This window comes from Amphiprion ocellaris, chromosome 22, assembly GCF_022539595.1.
Source record: "Amphiprion ocellaris isolate individual 3 ecotype Okinawa chromosome 22, ASM2253959v1, whole genome shotgun sequence".
Classification (NCBI taxonomy): domain Eukaryota; kingdom Metazoa; phylum Chordata; class Actinopteri; family Pomacentridae; genus Amphiprion; species Amphiprion ocellaris.
Window position 1 is genome coordinate 28,356,682 of NC_072787.1, and position 12,464 is coordinate 28,369,145.

General features: G+C 40.2%; 1 protein-coding gene across 12 annotated transcripts in view; it reads right to left on the bottom strand.

Annotated features, from left to right (window-relative positions):
- LOC111588686 (5'-AMP-activated protein kinase subunit gamma-1-like) overlaps positions 1–12,103 on the bottom strand; it is a 34,302-nt gene extending 22,199 nt beyond the window's left edge. Inside the window, exons 1-8 of one of the 12 annotated variants that reach the window (XM_055007004.1) lie at positions 8,989–12,100; positions 7,948–8,197; positions 5,223–5,324; positions 2,606–2,760; positions 1,693–1,849; positions 1,261–1,323; positions 952–1,112; positions 702–808 (exon numbers count right to left, since the gene is read on the bottom strand). In XM_055007004.1, the coding sequence (XP_054862979.1) occupies positions 702–808; positions 952–1,112; positions 1,261–1,305 (313 nt within the window). In that variant the 5' untranslated portion in view covers positions 1,306–1,323; positions 1,693–1,849; positions 2,606–2,760; ... (1 more) ...; positions 7,948–8,197; positions 8,989–12,100. Of the gene's footprint in view, positions 1–701; positions 809–951; positions 1,113–1,260; positions 1,615–1,692; positions 2,761–5,222; positions 5,325–7,947; positions 8,198–8,988 lie in introns of those variants that run through there. The other 11 variants (XM_055007002.1, XM_055006999.1, XM_055007000.1 and 8 more) reach the window with 11 other exon arrangements.
- Positions 12,104–12,464: the final 361 nt, after the last annotated feature.

Here is a 12,464-nt window from a genome sequence, read left to right on the forward strand (position 1 = left end):
CAGTGTTTCTGTAAACAGTTTTAAAACAAAACCAGTTTGAGCAACAGAACCCAAAATATTCATTATGTTCTAACAGGAACCCACTTCTGACACCTGCCTGTTTCACCCTACCTGTCTCAACTCCCTGTCTCTCTCTTTCTACTTGTCTCTCTCCCTATCTGTCTCTCTCTACCTGTCTCTCTACCTGTCTCACGCTCTACCTGTCTCTCTCTCTACCTGTCTGCTCCCCTAGGTGGATCGTCTGTCTGTCTACCTGTCTGTCTACATGTCTGTCTGTTTGTCTGTCTGTCTGTCTACCTGTCTGTCTGCTCCCCTGGGTGGATCGTCTGTCTGTCTACCTGTCTGTCTCTCTACCTGTCTGTCTGCTCCCCTAGGTGGATCGTCTGTCTGTGTGATAATAAATCCTGCTTCTGGTCTCAGGTCTCTGTTTACTTTCACAGCAGCAGGACTCCAGCTAACAGCCAATCAGCTGCTTCCACCTGAACCGGCTCAGGTCACGTCAGGACAAGTTCTCTGGTTCCTCAGAGCTCCACCACCATGTGGTTCTTCCAAGGTTCTTCATGTTTGTTCTTGGGTTTGGTGACAGCAAACAGCGAGAAACCAGCTGATCAACGCTTTACTCTGATGGATCTCAGAATTAGTCCTGAACACACACACACACACACACACACACACACACACACACACACACACACACACACCTCTGCTCTTGCCTCTCCTGCTGAACAGTTTGATGCTGACTGAGGAGGATGAGGGCTGCTGGTTCGAATCCCTGGAGACCGACCTAAAGATTCCACTGAAACTCAGCCTGACACACACACGCACACGCACACGCACGCAGGGTCAGTCCACTTCTTATTCCTTATTTATTACTTATACACTCTGTGTGTGTGTGTGTGTGTGTGTGTGTGTGTGTGTGTGTGCGCGCACATGCGTGTGTGCCTGTCGTACCTGCGGGGGGATCTGAATGGGGGGTCCTGCTGAGAGGGGAAGATGGTTCTGGGGGAGCTGGAGGTCCTGGCAGGGGCCAAGTGGGGACTGGCAGGCCGACTGCACGGAGCCCGATGGAAGAAGCTTCTGGTGGTGCCGGTAGAGAGACACACTGGCTCCCCCTGGAGGACAACACAACACACTGTCAGAGCTGACCACAAAGACAACACAAGAGATACACAAAACAACCACAAAGAGACATAAAACAACCACGAAGAGACACAAAACAACCACAAAGACACACAAAACTACCACAAAGAGACTTGTTACCTTGGCGTCTCTCTCTGATCGACCTCCGTCTCCATCCAGGTTCATGGTGAAGATGATCAGGTCCTACAGAGACAGAGGCTTTGATCAGGTTCTGGATTCTGTGGGTTCTAGTCCACTTCAGGGGGGACACACAAACAGCAGGACCAAAAATGAGGCACAAAACAACAAAAATACACACAAAATAAAACAAAAATGACCCAAAGTGAGGCAGAAAACAAACTCCAAACAACATGTAAAACAAAAAAAGGACCAAAATGAAACAAAAAACAAAAATATGCACACAATAAAAAATCCCCACCAAACTTACATAGTAACTACCAAAATAAAACACAAAAAAGTCGAAATGAGGCAAAAATAACCAATATGAAAAGCAAAATTATAAAAATAAATAAAAAAACAACAAAAATAGACAGAAAGCAAAGCTAAAAGTACCAAAAGGAAGCTGAAAATGAGCAAACTGGCGAATCAGGTCCCAGTGCTGCTGCCGTCACCTTCATTCACTCAGATTGTGGTGGATTGTGCGGTTGTGATTGGACCTGCAGCAGGCTCAAAGTGCCGACGGCAGCGGAAACATGCCGAGGTTCCCCTCCTGATGCATCATGGGAATGTTTGGGGGTAAACATGGACAGTCTCCGGTTATCAGCAAACATCTACTGAGGCGACTGAAACCAAAGAACCTCGAGGAACCAGACCGTTGTTATTGTTCTACAACTGGAGATGACATATAGAAGAGCCATAGTAGGTTGGAATGATCCACAGTGAGTTAAAATGAAGCTACAGTAAGTTAAAATGAAGCTACAGTGAGTTAAAATGAAGCTACAGTGAGTTAAAATGAACCTACAGTGAGGATAAATGATCCTACAGTAAGTTAATATGAACCTACAGTGAGTTAACATGAATCTACAGTGAGGTAAAATGAACCTAAGGTGAGGATAAATGAACCTACAGTGAGTTAAAATGAATCTACAGTAAGTTCAAATGAATCTACAGCGAGTCAAAATGAAACTACAGTGAGTTAAAATGAACCTACAGTGAGTTAAAATGAAGTTACAGTGAGGATAAATGAACCTACAGTGAGTTAAAATGAACCTACAGTCAGTTAAAATGAACCTACAGTGATGATAATTGAACCTACAGTGAGTTAAAATGAAGCTACAGTGAGTTAAAATGAACTTACAGTGAGTTAAAATGAGCCTACAGTGAGTTAAAATGAAGCTACAGTGAGGATAAATGAACCTACAGTGAGCTAAAATGAATCTACAGTGAGTTAAAATGAACTTACAGTGAGTTAAAATGAGCCTACAGTGAGTTAAAATTAATCTACAGTGAGGATAAATGAACCTACAGTGAGGATAATTGATGTAAATCCATCCGGTGGTTTTAAACCTTGGGACTGCTCCTTGTGTGTTTTTGTGTCCAGCTCTTGGTTCTGCTTCAGACCATCTGCTGGACAATCCTCCTCCTCCAACTCTGCTGAGCTCAGGTGTCAGGGACTGTTTTCTGACAAGATCAGATCAGAGGAGAGCTGAAACCGGTTTCCTGCTGACGACTGCGTTTAGTCGAACCTCTTCCACCCACTGCTTTGTCTTCTTCACTCTGCTCAGCGCTGAGGAGACAAAACCACCCTCCATGTCCAGACTGAGGCTCATATTTCACTGAAACCCTCTCTGAGTGCCAGCAAAGACAAACGTTTCTGTCCACCGTGGTCCAGGACCATCATGGTCTCTGGGGTTTGGTTTAGTTACTTCATGTTTTAATTTGGAAGAATCCCAGTCTGTGTGTCTCTGCTGGTTTTACTTCCTTTGTCAGTGTGTTCTGTTTCCTTCCTGCTGTTCATCTGTCTGACATCCTGTAGCTTCTCCCCTCATCTGCCTGAATATTCCACGTTCTCCAGACGTTCTTCAAGTTGGGATTATTTTTGCTTTGTTTTGATTTTGAGTTTTGTGTGATCCAGGTCAGTTATTTTCGGATCACATGACATTTAGTTTGGATTTTGCTGCACCACTATGCAACTTTTTGTCAGGTTATAAAAGCGTTCTAAAGAGTCAATCACCTGGATGTAAATGTTCTAAAGAATCAATGACCTGGATATAAACGTTTTAAAGAATCAATGACCTGGATATAAACGTTTTAAAGAATCAATGGCCTGGATATAAACGTTCTAAAGAATCAATGGCCTGGATGTAAACGTTCTAAAGAATCAATGACCTGGATGTAAACGTTCTAAAGAATCAATGACCTGGATATAAACATTCTAAAGAATCGATGACCTGGATATAAACGTTCTAAAGAATCAATGGCCTGGATATAAACGTTGTAAAGAATCAATGACCTGGATATAAACGTTGTAAAGAATCAATAACGTGGATATAAACGTTGTAAAGAATCAATGGCCTGGATATAAACGTTGTAAAGAATCAATGACCTGGATATAAACGTTCTAAAGAATCAATGGCCTGGATATAAACGTTCTAAAGAATCAATGACCTGGATATAAACGTTCTAAAGAATCAATAACGTGGATATAAACGTTCTAAAGAATCAACGACCTGGATATAAACGTTCTAAAGAATCAACGACCTGGATATAAACGTTCTAAAGAATCAATGGCCTGGATATAAACTTTCTAAAGAATCAATAACCTGGATATAAGCATTCTATACATAAATAATACTGTAATATAGTATCTATACATAAATAATGCTATAATATAGTATCTATACATATATAATGCTATAATATAGTATCTATACATAAATAATACTGTAATATAGTATCTATACATATATAATGCTATAATATAGTATCTATACATAAATAATGCTATAATATAGTAGCTATACATATATAATGCTATAATATAGTATCTATACATAAATAATGCAATAATATAGTAGCTATACATATATAATGCTATAATATAGTATTGATACATAAATAATACTGTAATATAGCATCTATACATAAATAATGCTATAATATAGTATCTATACATATATAATGCTATAATATAGTATCTATACATAAATAATGCTGTAATATAGTATCTATACATAATGCTATAATATAGTATCTATACATATATAATGCTGTAATATAGTATCTATACATAAATAATACTGTAATATAGTATCTATACATAAATAATACTGTAATATAGTATCTATACATAAATAATACTGTAATATAGTATCTATACATATATAATGCTATAATATAGTATCTATACATAAATAATACTGTAATATAGTATCTATACATAAATAATGCTATAATATAGTATCTATACACAAATAATGCTATAATATAGTATCTATACATATATAATGCTATAATATAGTATCTATACATAAATAATGCAATAATATAGTAGCTATACATATATAATGCTATAATATAGTATTGATACATAAATAATACTGTAATATAGTATCTATACATAAATCATGCTATAATATAGTATCTATACATAAATAATACTGTAATATAGTATCTATACAGTAAATACTGTGGATAATTCGCAGTGTTCTAAAACAAGCTGCAGCTGGTTCTGCTGTAATACTCAGCCGAGGCCAGCAGGCGGCACTGCTCTATTCTGAATTAACTTCATTTTGACCGTTGACGTTAAGGTTCTGTGTTGAAAGTAGTCCTGAATATGTGTTGAGTCTGAAGTTAAACTGAATAAAACAGTAAATCTACTCTCTCATGGTTAACATTGTTTAATGACTGATTCACATGTTGTAGCACATCTTACTAGAGTGTAGATTGGAAAAATAAACTCCCACAATATGATCAAAGTAATGATGAACACTACAGTTATTAGATTTAAATTGCAGCACAGATAAGCTGGATAATAAAATCCTCTCCCCTAAAGCTAAAATGACTACAGGCCTTTGTGTCTTTCAGTGCTGATAAGCTATTTATGAAATAGGAAATCTTTCCAGGGATATTTTAAAATGAACCTCTGCTGTTGATGCTGATACTGTGATGTCTGTCTTCATCGCAGGTGTCTCGTCTTCACTGTGAGGATCTTCTGAGTGAAGCCAGCAGAAGGAAAACCTCATCTGGTTGTGAAGAAGGAGACTGAATGGATGACATCCTCAGTGAACCACTTCCTGTTTAGCTTTCACTGATGGAAACTCAGATTGACTTTTTCAGCAGTATATTACTCTGTGTTCTCAGTATTCAAAAGTTCCATTTATCACCTTTAACTCCATCTAAATACAATATAAAAAGTCCATGTTATTTATAGCAGATATGCAGCATTAAAACAACACATTCATTATTACCATTATTGCACATTTAAAAACGACATTACTAAGCTATTGTGAACTGTAAAGATGTGTAAACACATGAAATAAATGGATGGCATAAATAAGGCGTTGCTGACAGGGAAATGTAAAAACTGAACAGTCACAAGACAAGTTGTATTATGAAGAGAGGAGCTGAATCTGCAGCATTATTGTTGTTACTGGAAGGATGAGGAGGACATCAGTGCTACCCTTCCTCACAGTGATGAAGGAGAAAAGACTCTTCAGACAACCACAGCTGGATGTTCATGCTGCAAGATGAGGACACATCCTCTCCTGTGTGTGTCGATGAGCAGCTTGTTGCATTCAAAGGTCATTGTGGATTTCACCAATATATGCCCAACAAGCCTACAAAGTGCAGCGTTAAAATATGGGTCACCTGTGATGTGGCAACCTCATATGCCTGGAGGATGCAGATTTACAAGGGAAAACCCCACAGTAGTTCCCAGGAAGTTAACCAGGGAATGAAGGTCACGTTCCAACTGACACAGGGGCTCCAAGGACACACTGTCACTTCTTACAACTTCTCCACTTCCTTTGTCTTGGCAGAGGAACTCCTCAGAAGAAAACTGGCTCTGATTGGCACAATCAGGAGAAACAAACCAGAGCTACCTCCCCAGCTCCTCCAGCTGTGGCAGAGTTAGATTCTGTCATCTGTCTTCGCTTCACCAAAACTACCATGGTGGGGTTCTAAATGCCCAAACAAGGGAAGAATGTGCTTCTTTTCAGCACAAAGCACAGGGAACCATCAGTCAGCAACGGGGAAAAGAGGAAGCCTGCAGCAATCCTGGACTACAGTAGGTGCAAAGGCGGTGTGGATAAACTAGACAAGGTTGTTAGAACCTACAGTTGTCGGAAAGGAAAACCAGCCACTGGCCATTGGATCTCTTCTAAAAACTCCTGGATATCTGGGTATACAATGCCTTTGTCCTGTGGAAATCAGTCCATCCTGAGTAGTTGCCTAAAACCTACCAAAGGAGAGTGTTCCTGGAAGAGCTGGGGCACATGCTGGTGACCCCAGAAGCTGTAAGAAGGCCTTGTCCCCCATGCTCAAAAGCCACTGCTACAACTGTTGCTGGGATACAGCAGTCTGAATGAGAGTGTGACCCACAGACCACCAACAAAATGAGGAGAAGGTGTGAACTGTGCACCTTCAGGAGAAGAGCAGCATCCACTCCATCTAATCTGTGGAAAGTGTCTGCAAAGATCACTCTACTGTGGTTTGTACATCCTGCTGCCCTTCAGCACACACACACACACACACACACACACACACACACACACACACACACACACACACACACACACACACACACACACACACACACACACACACACACACACACACACACACACACACACACACACACACACACACACACACACACACACACACACACACACACACACACTGCTTTTGTTCTCGTTCTCTATAAAAGTACATGTTGTTCAAAGTAAACAAGTGCTGCTTTATTTCTCAACTCAAATTTAAAAGGGTCAAACTTCTGAAGTTGAACAAAATTTTGGATTTTATTAGTCAGGACTGATTCTAATTTTAAAAATTTAACTGTTGAAAGTAGAAAATAAAGATAATATGTGGTATTTTTTTATGGCATTTTGTGAAAATGGGGTGGCTACTTTTGGCCACGAACATGCTGAGTGGATAGTGTTTTTCAGCAAAGCCAGAGGGTTAACTGCATCATGAGCACATTGTTTTGTCTTCCTGTTAGGTCCAGGTTACAGTCTCATGTCCCTCTCGACCTCTTCTGTCCCTCTCAACCCACCCGGCCAGCAGCAGATGGGTACCCCATATAAAGAGCCGGGTTCTGCTCAAGGTTTTTTTCCCTGTTAAAAGAGTGTTTTCCTGCCACTGTCTCCTTAGGGCTGCTCTGGGGGTTCAGGCATATGGGTTCTGTAAAGCGTCTCGAGACAATTTGACTGTAGTTGGCGCTATATAAATAAAATTGAATTGAATTGAATGTAGACAATGGTTGTGATGCTTTGTGGAACATCATCTACTGTCAGCTGCTACTGTGTGTTTGGAGGTTGTGGCTACAGGTTTCTGTCTGGATTATTTGTCCTGATGGTTGCTGATCAGTAATGTGTCTCCTGTGTGACAACTGGATCAGAAAACATCGGCACATTCTCTCCACTGATCTCTAGGTGGGTCACGTGTTTGTTTTCTCCAAAGATCTCAGAAATTTAGTCCAGTCTGATGTTCTCAGGTTTCACTACATATTATTTGTTCTGCTGCTGTGGATTTCCTTGGTCCTCTGGATGGTTGTTCAGATCTATCATGTTCACTGATCATTCTAACGTCTACATATTGTCCTTGAGATCTCTGCTACGTCCCACTTTTCAAGTTTCTCTGACTTACCTTGAGGTTCTTTGATGCTTTTTGGGATGTTGTCCACCAGATCATTTCTGGGACTTTAATGGTGTAGATGCAGTAGCTCTGAAACATCTGATCCACTGTTTCTGTCCTGTCTGCTTTCTCCAGTCGACGCTTTGGGATTGGCTCAAAGTCTTTTAGGAATTTACCACACAACAACCACTTGAATTTTTTAAAGTGTTCTTCTTTCAAATCCTCCAAAATCCCATAAAGGACTGTTTGAGGTGTTTCTACCCTGCAAAGATCCAGAGAAACAATAAGAAATCAATCAGTTCTGTAAAACCACTCACCATGTTTGAAGCAGCAGTTTAAATCTTCATTAGCAGGTGAAACTGCTTCATTCTTTCTAATAAACAACAGATCAGCAGGATTCTTGCTTCTAGAATTACAGACACTTTGAACCTGTGAGCTGCTTTACAATCTACTGACTCAGACAGCAAATCATTCTTAAAGTCCTTCTCTGGGTTGATTTTGAAACGTCTCAGAATCAAAATGAGGAATGGAGCTGAAAGAGAAGCGACAATAAAATCTTTCTGAGCTCAGAGTTCTAGATGAAGCTTTAACTCTGACTCTGATCAGAAGAAAGAGGAATCCTGGAAGAGAGTGAGACGTCGCTGTTTTATCAAACTCTCTGATGACGTGAAGTTTGACAGTTTGAAAAGTTAAAACTGTAAATAAATAAATTCTGTATATTAAAGACAGATGAAGCCACCAGTTATGAAAAGAGAATAAAATGAAGTGACTAAAAGAAGTGTGAACACATCAACACATGAACTTCTGCAGTAAAACCCTGAGGCCTCAAAGATGTCGCTGCTGTAAAAACCAATAAAAAGACTAGATTGATCTGGTTCAGTAGAGTTTAGACCAGCAGTGAGTTTATCCAGCTGCTGTTACAACCAAAACTAGAAATATGTGCAACAGAGTACAACTCATCTTCACCTGGACTTTATGTTCCTGTTAGTAACTCCTTAAACACACTCTGAACACCAGAGTTCCACTGACACATGCATCAAACCACAAACTCACCATCCTGCTCAGCGTCCATCACTTGGACTCCCTGTATCTCCAACCACAATCCTCAGAGCTCCATCCAGGAACATTCATAGAGATGAACACAGCTGCTGCTGGAGACTAAATGTCTCTGGAGATTTCTGCTGCAGGACACTGATCACTGGAGATAACAGAAACACAGGTCCTCTGCTGACCAACACAAAGTGAAGATAAACTGACAGAAGATGCAGGAAAGCCTAAAACTCTACAGCTGAATCAGAGAGTGGATCAATAATCTGTCACATGGATCTGAATCAATATTCACACAGAGACAGACGACCTGGTTGGCTGATGGAAGATCTTTGGAGAAAACCTGGATCCTGCTGGAACAAAAACAACAGCTGAACAGAAGAACGATGAAGAGAAAACAGCCCAATATGTCCTGATGAGGAAAATACCACATTATATGATGTCAACACAACATCATGTATGACACACAGCTGCTTTACTGAACATACAAAACAACACAACGGCACCAGGAGACAACAGGACCAAAACCAGCTCAGCCCAACACAAAGCAGAACTCCTGTGTTTTGATCCACAGTGGATTCAGTGGCGCTAACAGCTGCTAGCTCAGACTGATCAGAGTCACGTTGCTACTGCAGTTGTTGTTCCAACACTGAAAGAAGAACGCTGTCACCCGATCAACATGTTTTCACTGATTAGGATCAAACTCTCTCAGGTGTGATCAGTGAACTGGAGCTCTGCAGAGTGACACCAGAACTCCACAGGACAACAGCTGTGATGCAGTGAGACATCCAGAACATTAAACTCATTTTAGTTCCACATTCAGTCCAGTCTGATCTGCATGGAAACCAGTAAAACCACAGCACAATAACCTGTAAATAACCACAACTCCTAATGGTTCCTTTGTTTTAGTGCAAAATGTTCACATTTAAGGAATTACCTTTTTACTAAACATCATCAACAACCTGAAGTTTATGAAGAAAAATTAATTCAGTTTCATCAACATTCATCCTCAGTTTATCATTTCCACATTACAACTTCCAGATCACAGAATGTCGACAAAGGAACACAACATTTAGTCACCTGGAACTGAACCATAGAGGATTTACTGGAGGATCAAAACCACAAAAAAAAACAACAAACACAAGATAAAGTAGTAGAAAAACAAGACACAAAATGGAAAAAAATTGGACAAACGACACAAGCAAGACAAAAAAAGACGCAAAAGGACAAAAAGGAGACAATAAACAATGAAGTGAAACAAAAATGATAAAAATAAGACAAAAAAAAACGAACGAGACAAACAGGAAACACAAAATGGCAAAAGCAAGAAACAAAGCAACAAAAAAGAGTCAGATAAAAAAAACAAAAAACCAACAAAAACAAGACAGAATATTACAAAAATGAGACACAAAATGACAAAAACGAGAGAAAAAACAACAAAAATGCGAGAAACAAAACAAAAAACCCAGACAAACGACACAAGCACACTGAGGTCCAGCTTCAGGAGACACTGATTCAGGGTGAGAGCTCCAAACTAACCTGCTTCCTGCAGCCTCTTTGTCTCCATGCAGCCAGCTGTCCAGTCATGTCCATCACTGTGGTAGAACAGGGGAACTGTCCTCACTGTCCTCAACAACACACACATCCACTGAGACACACTCACAACATCCTCAGGAGGCATCTGGGACTGGAGCTCCTCTTCTTCACCTCTCAGCTGCTCACAACAAAACACACTTTAACATCCTCAACTCAACCGCTCACATGTTCACTCACAACATTCAAGCTCACACACAGTCTCACATCTACACAACTATTGTGTATCTTGTCACAAACTGGTCTCTGCTGAGAAACACTCACACCAAATGATTGTGTGTCCAGCCTGGAGCGATCCCAGCCTCATTATCAGTCTACACACATCTACATATATACAGTCCTGTCACACAGCAAACTGACTGCACACACTGTTCATCTACACACATTAGAGATGATTGATCCAAACTGATGCTGTTTACTGCTGTGGAGACGTCAAATCAGCAGAAAAGCAGCACATTCATTCACAGGAAATATTCACTATTTGATGGACACAAAAATCTCACTGTCATATTATTTTTCACATGGTTCAGCCCTCGCTAACAGCTGCATGAAGCTAATTAGACCACTGAGTTTAGTTAGCAGACAACCAGCTTCATGTCACTGTGCCACTCTTTATTACTAATATTCAAGTCCACTCACTGGTTACAGATTAAAGGAATTAATAAATCACACATGTGGATTTACTAAACAAGTTTAAGTACTAAGGCTAAGATTTTACAGTCGTGTGTAAAATATAAATTTATCAGATTAAAGTAAATATTATGAAAAAGAATTAAAAATCAAATCAACAAAACATACTGGCTGAATAATAGTAGCAAAACTACTAATATGTTAAATTGTGGAATGTTTGCTATTAACTGAATGGTGTCAGAGTAAAGTCTAACTTCTTACCTTCCAGCTGAATATGGTTTGAACCATTTACTTTACATGGATTTTAATCAGGGTCAATAAAATCAACTGTCACTGTGATTCAGCAGCACAAAGTTTGTCCTGAGTCTTCCTGGCTGTAAACCTGCTAACTAACAGCTAACTAGGTCAAGCTGACTAAGTAGACAGTAGCTCGGTTAGCTAGCAGCTAGAATGACTCTCACACGTGTTGACTCTGTTTGTGTCCTAAAATCCAGCTGTCAGCAGCACAAACAGCCGCTGTGGCCGCAGTCTGACTGAAGAGACGTTAGCTAACGGATGCTAACCTAGCTAACGGAGCTAACGCTTATTTCCGTCCGTTAGCCAGCTAGCTCGTCATAAAGCCTCCTGAATGAGTCCAGTTTGTCTCAGTCAAACTTTACTGATCCTTCCTGGAATAAAACACCATCTTCCTCACCTCAGCCTCCTGAGTTTCTCCTCCGAAAAGCGGCTCCATGTCCTCGTCCTCCTTCTCCTCCCGCCGTCTCTCCGTAGAAGCTTCCAGAAGCCGCCGGCACGGTCATCTGGAAATAGAAGACAGAGCAGAGGAATTGTTGGGATCTGGACACAGTGGCGGCTCAGCCCACTAATCTTCACATTTTAACCTCATCATTGATTGGACCCTTTTCTACTGATATTATTCCAAGCTTTTCAACACAGTCCTCTTTGGTGGCATCTGGTGGCCAAAAGTCTGAAGGACAGTTTGAATCTCCAACCTGAAATCAGAATCAGCTTTAATGACCAAGTACGTACACAACATACAAGGAGTTTGGTTTGGGCTGTTGGTGTCCTGTCCTGAATATGGAAGAGAATAATAAAATAAAGAAACTATAGAAAGAGGAACAGGGAGGAAAAAAGTAGTAGTAATAAAATTAAATATAACACAAATACAGAAATTTCCAGCTGGAAAAGAATCTATAAACACAGTAGTGCAAATGAACTGCTCCATGATGGTTTCCCTCTGCCATTGACAGCTTCTGTTT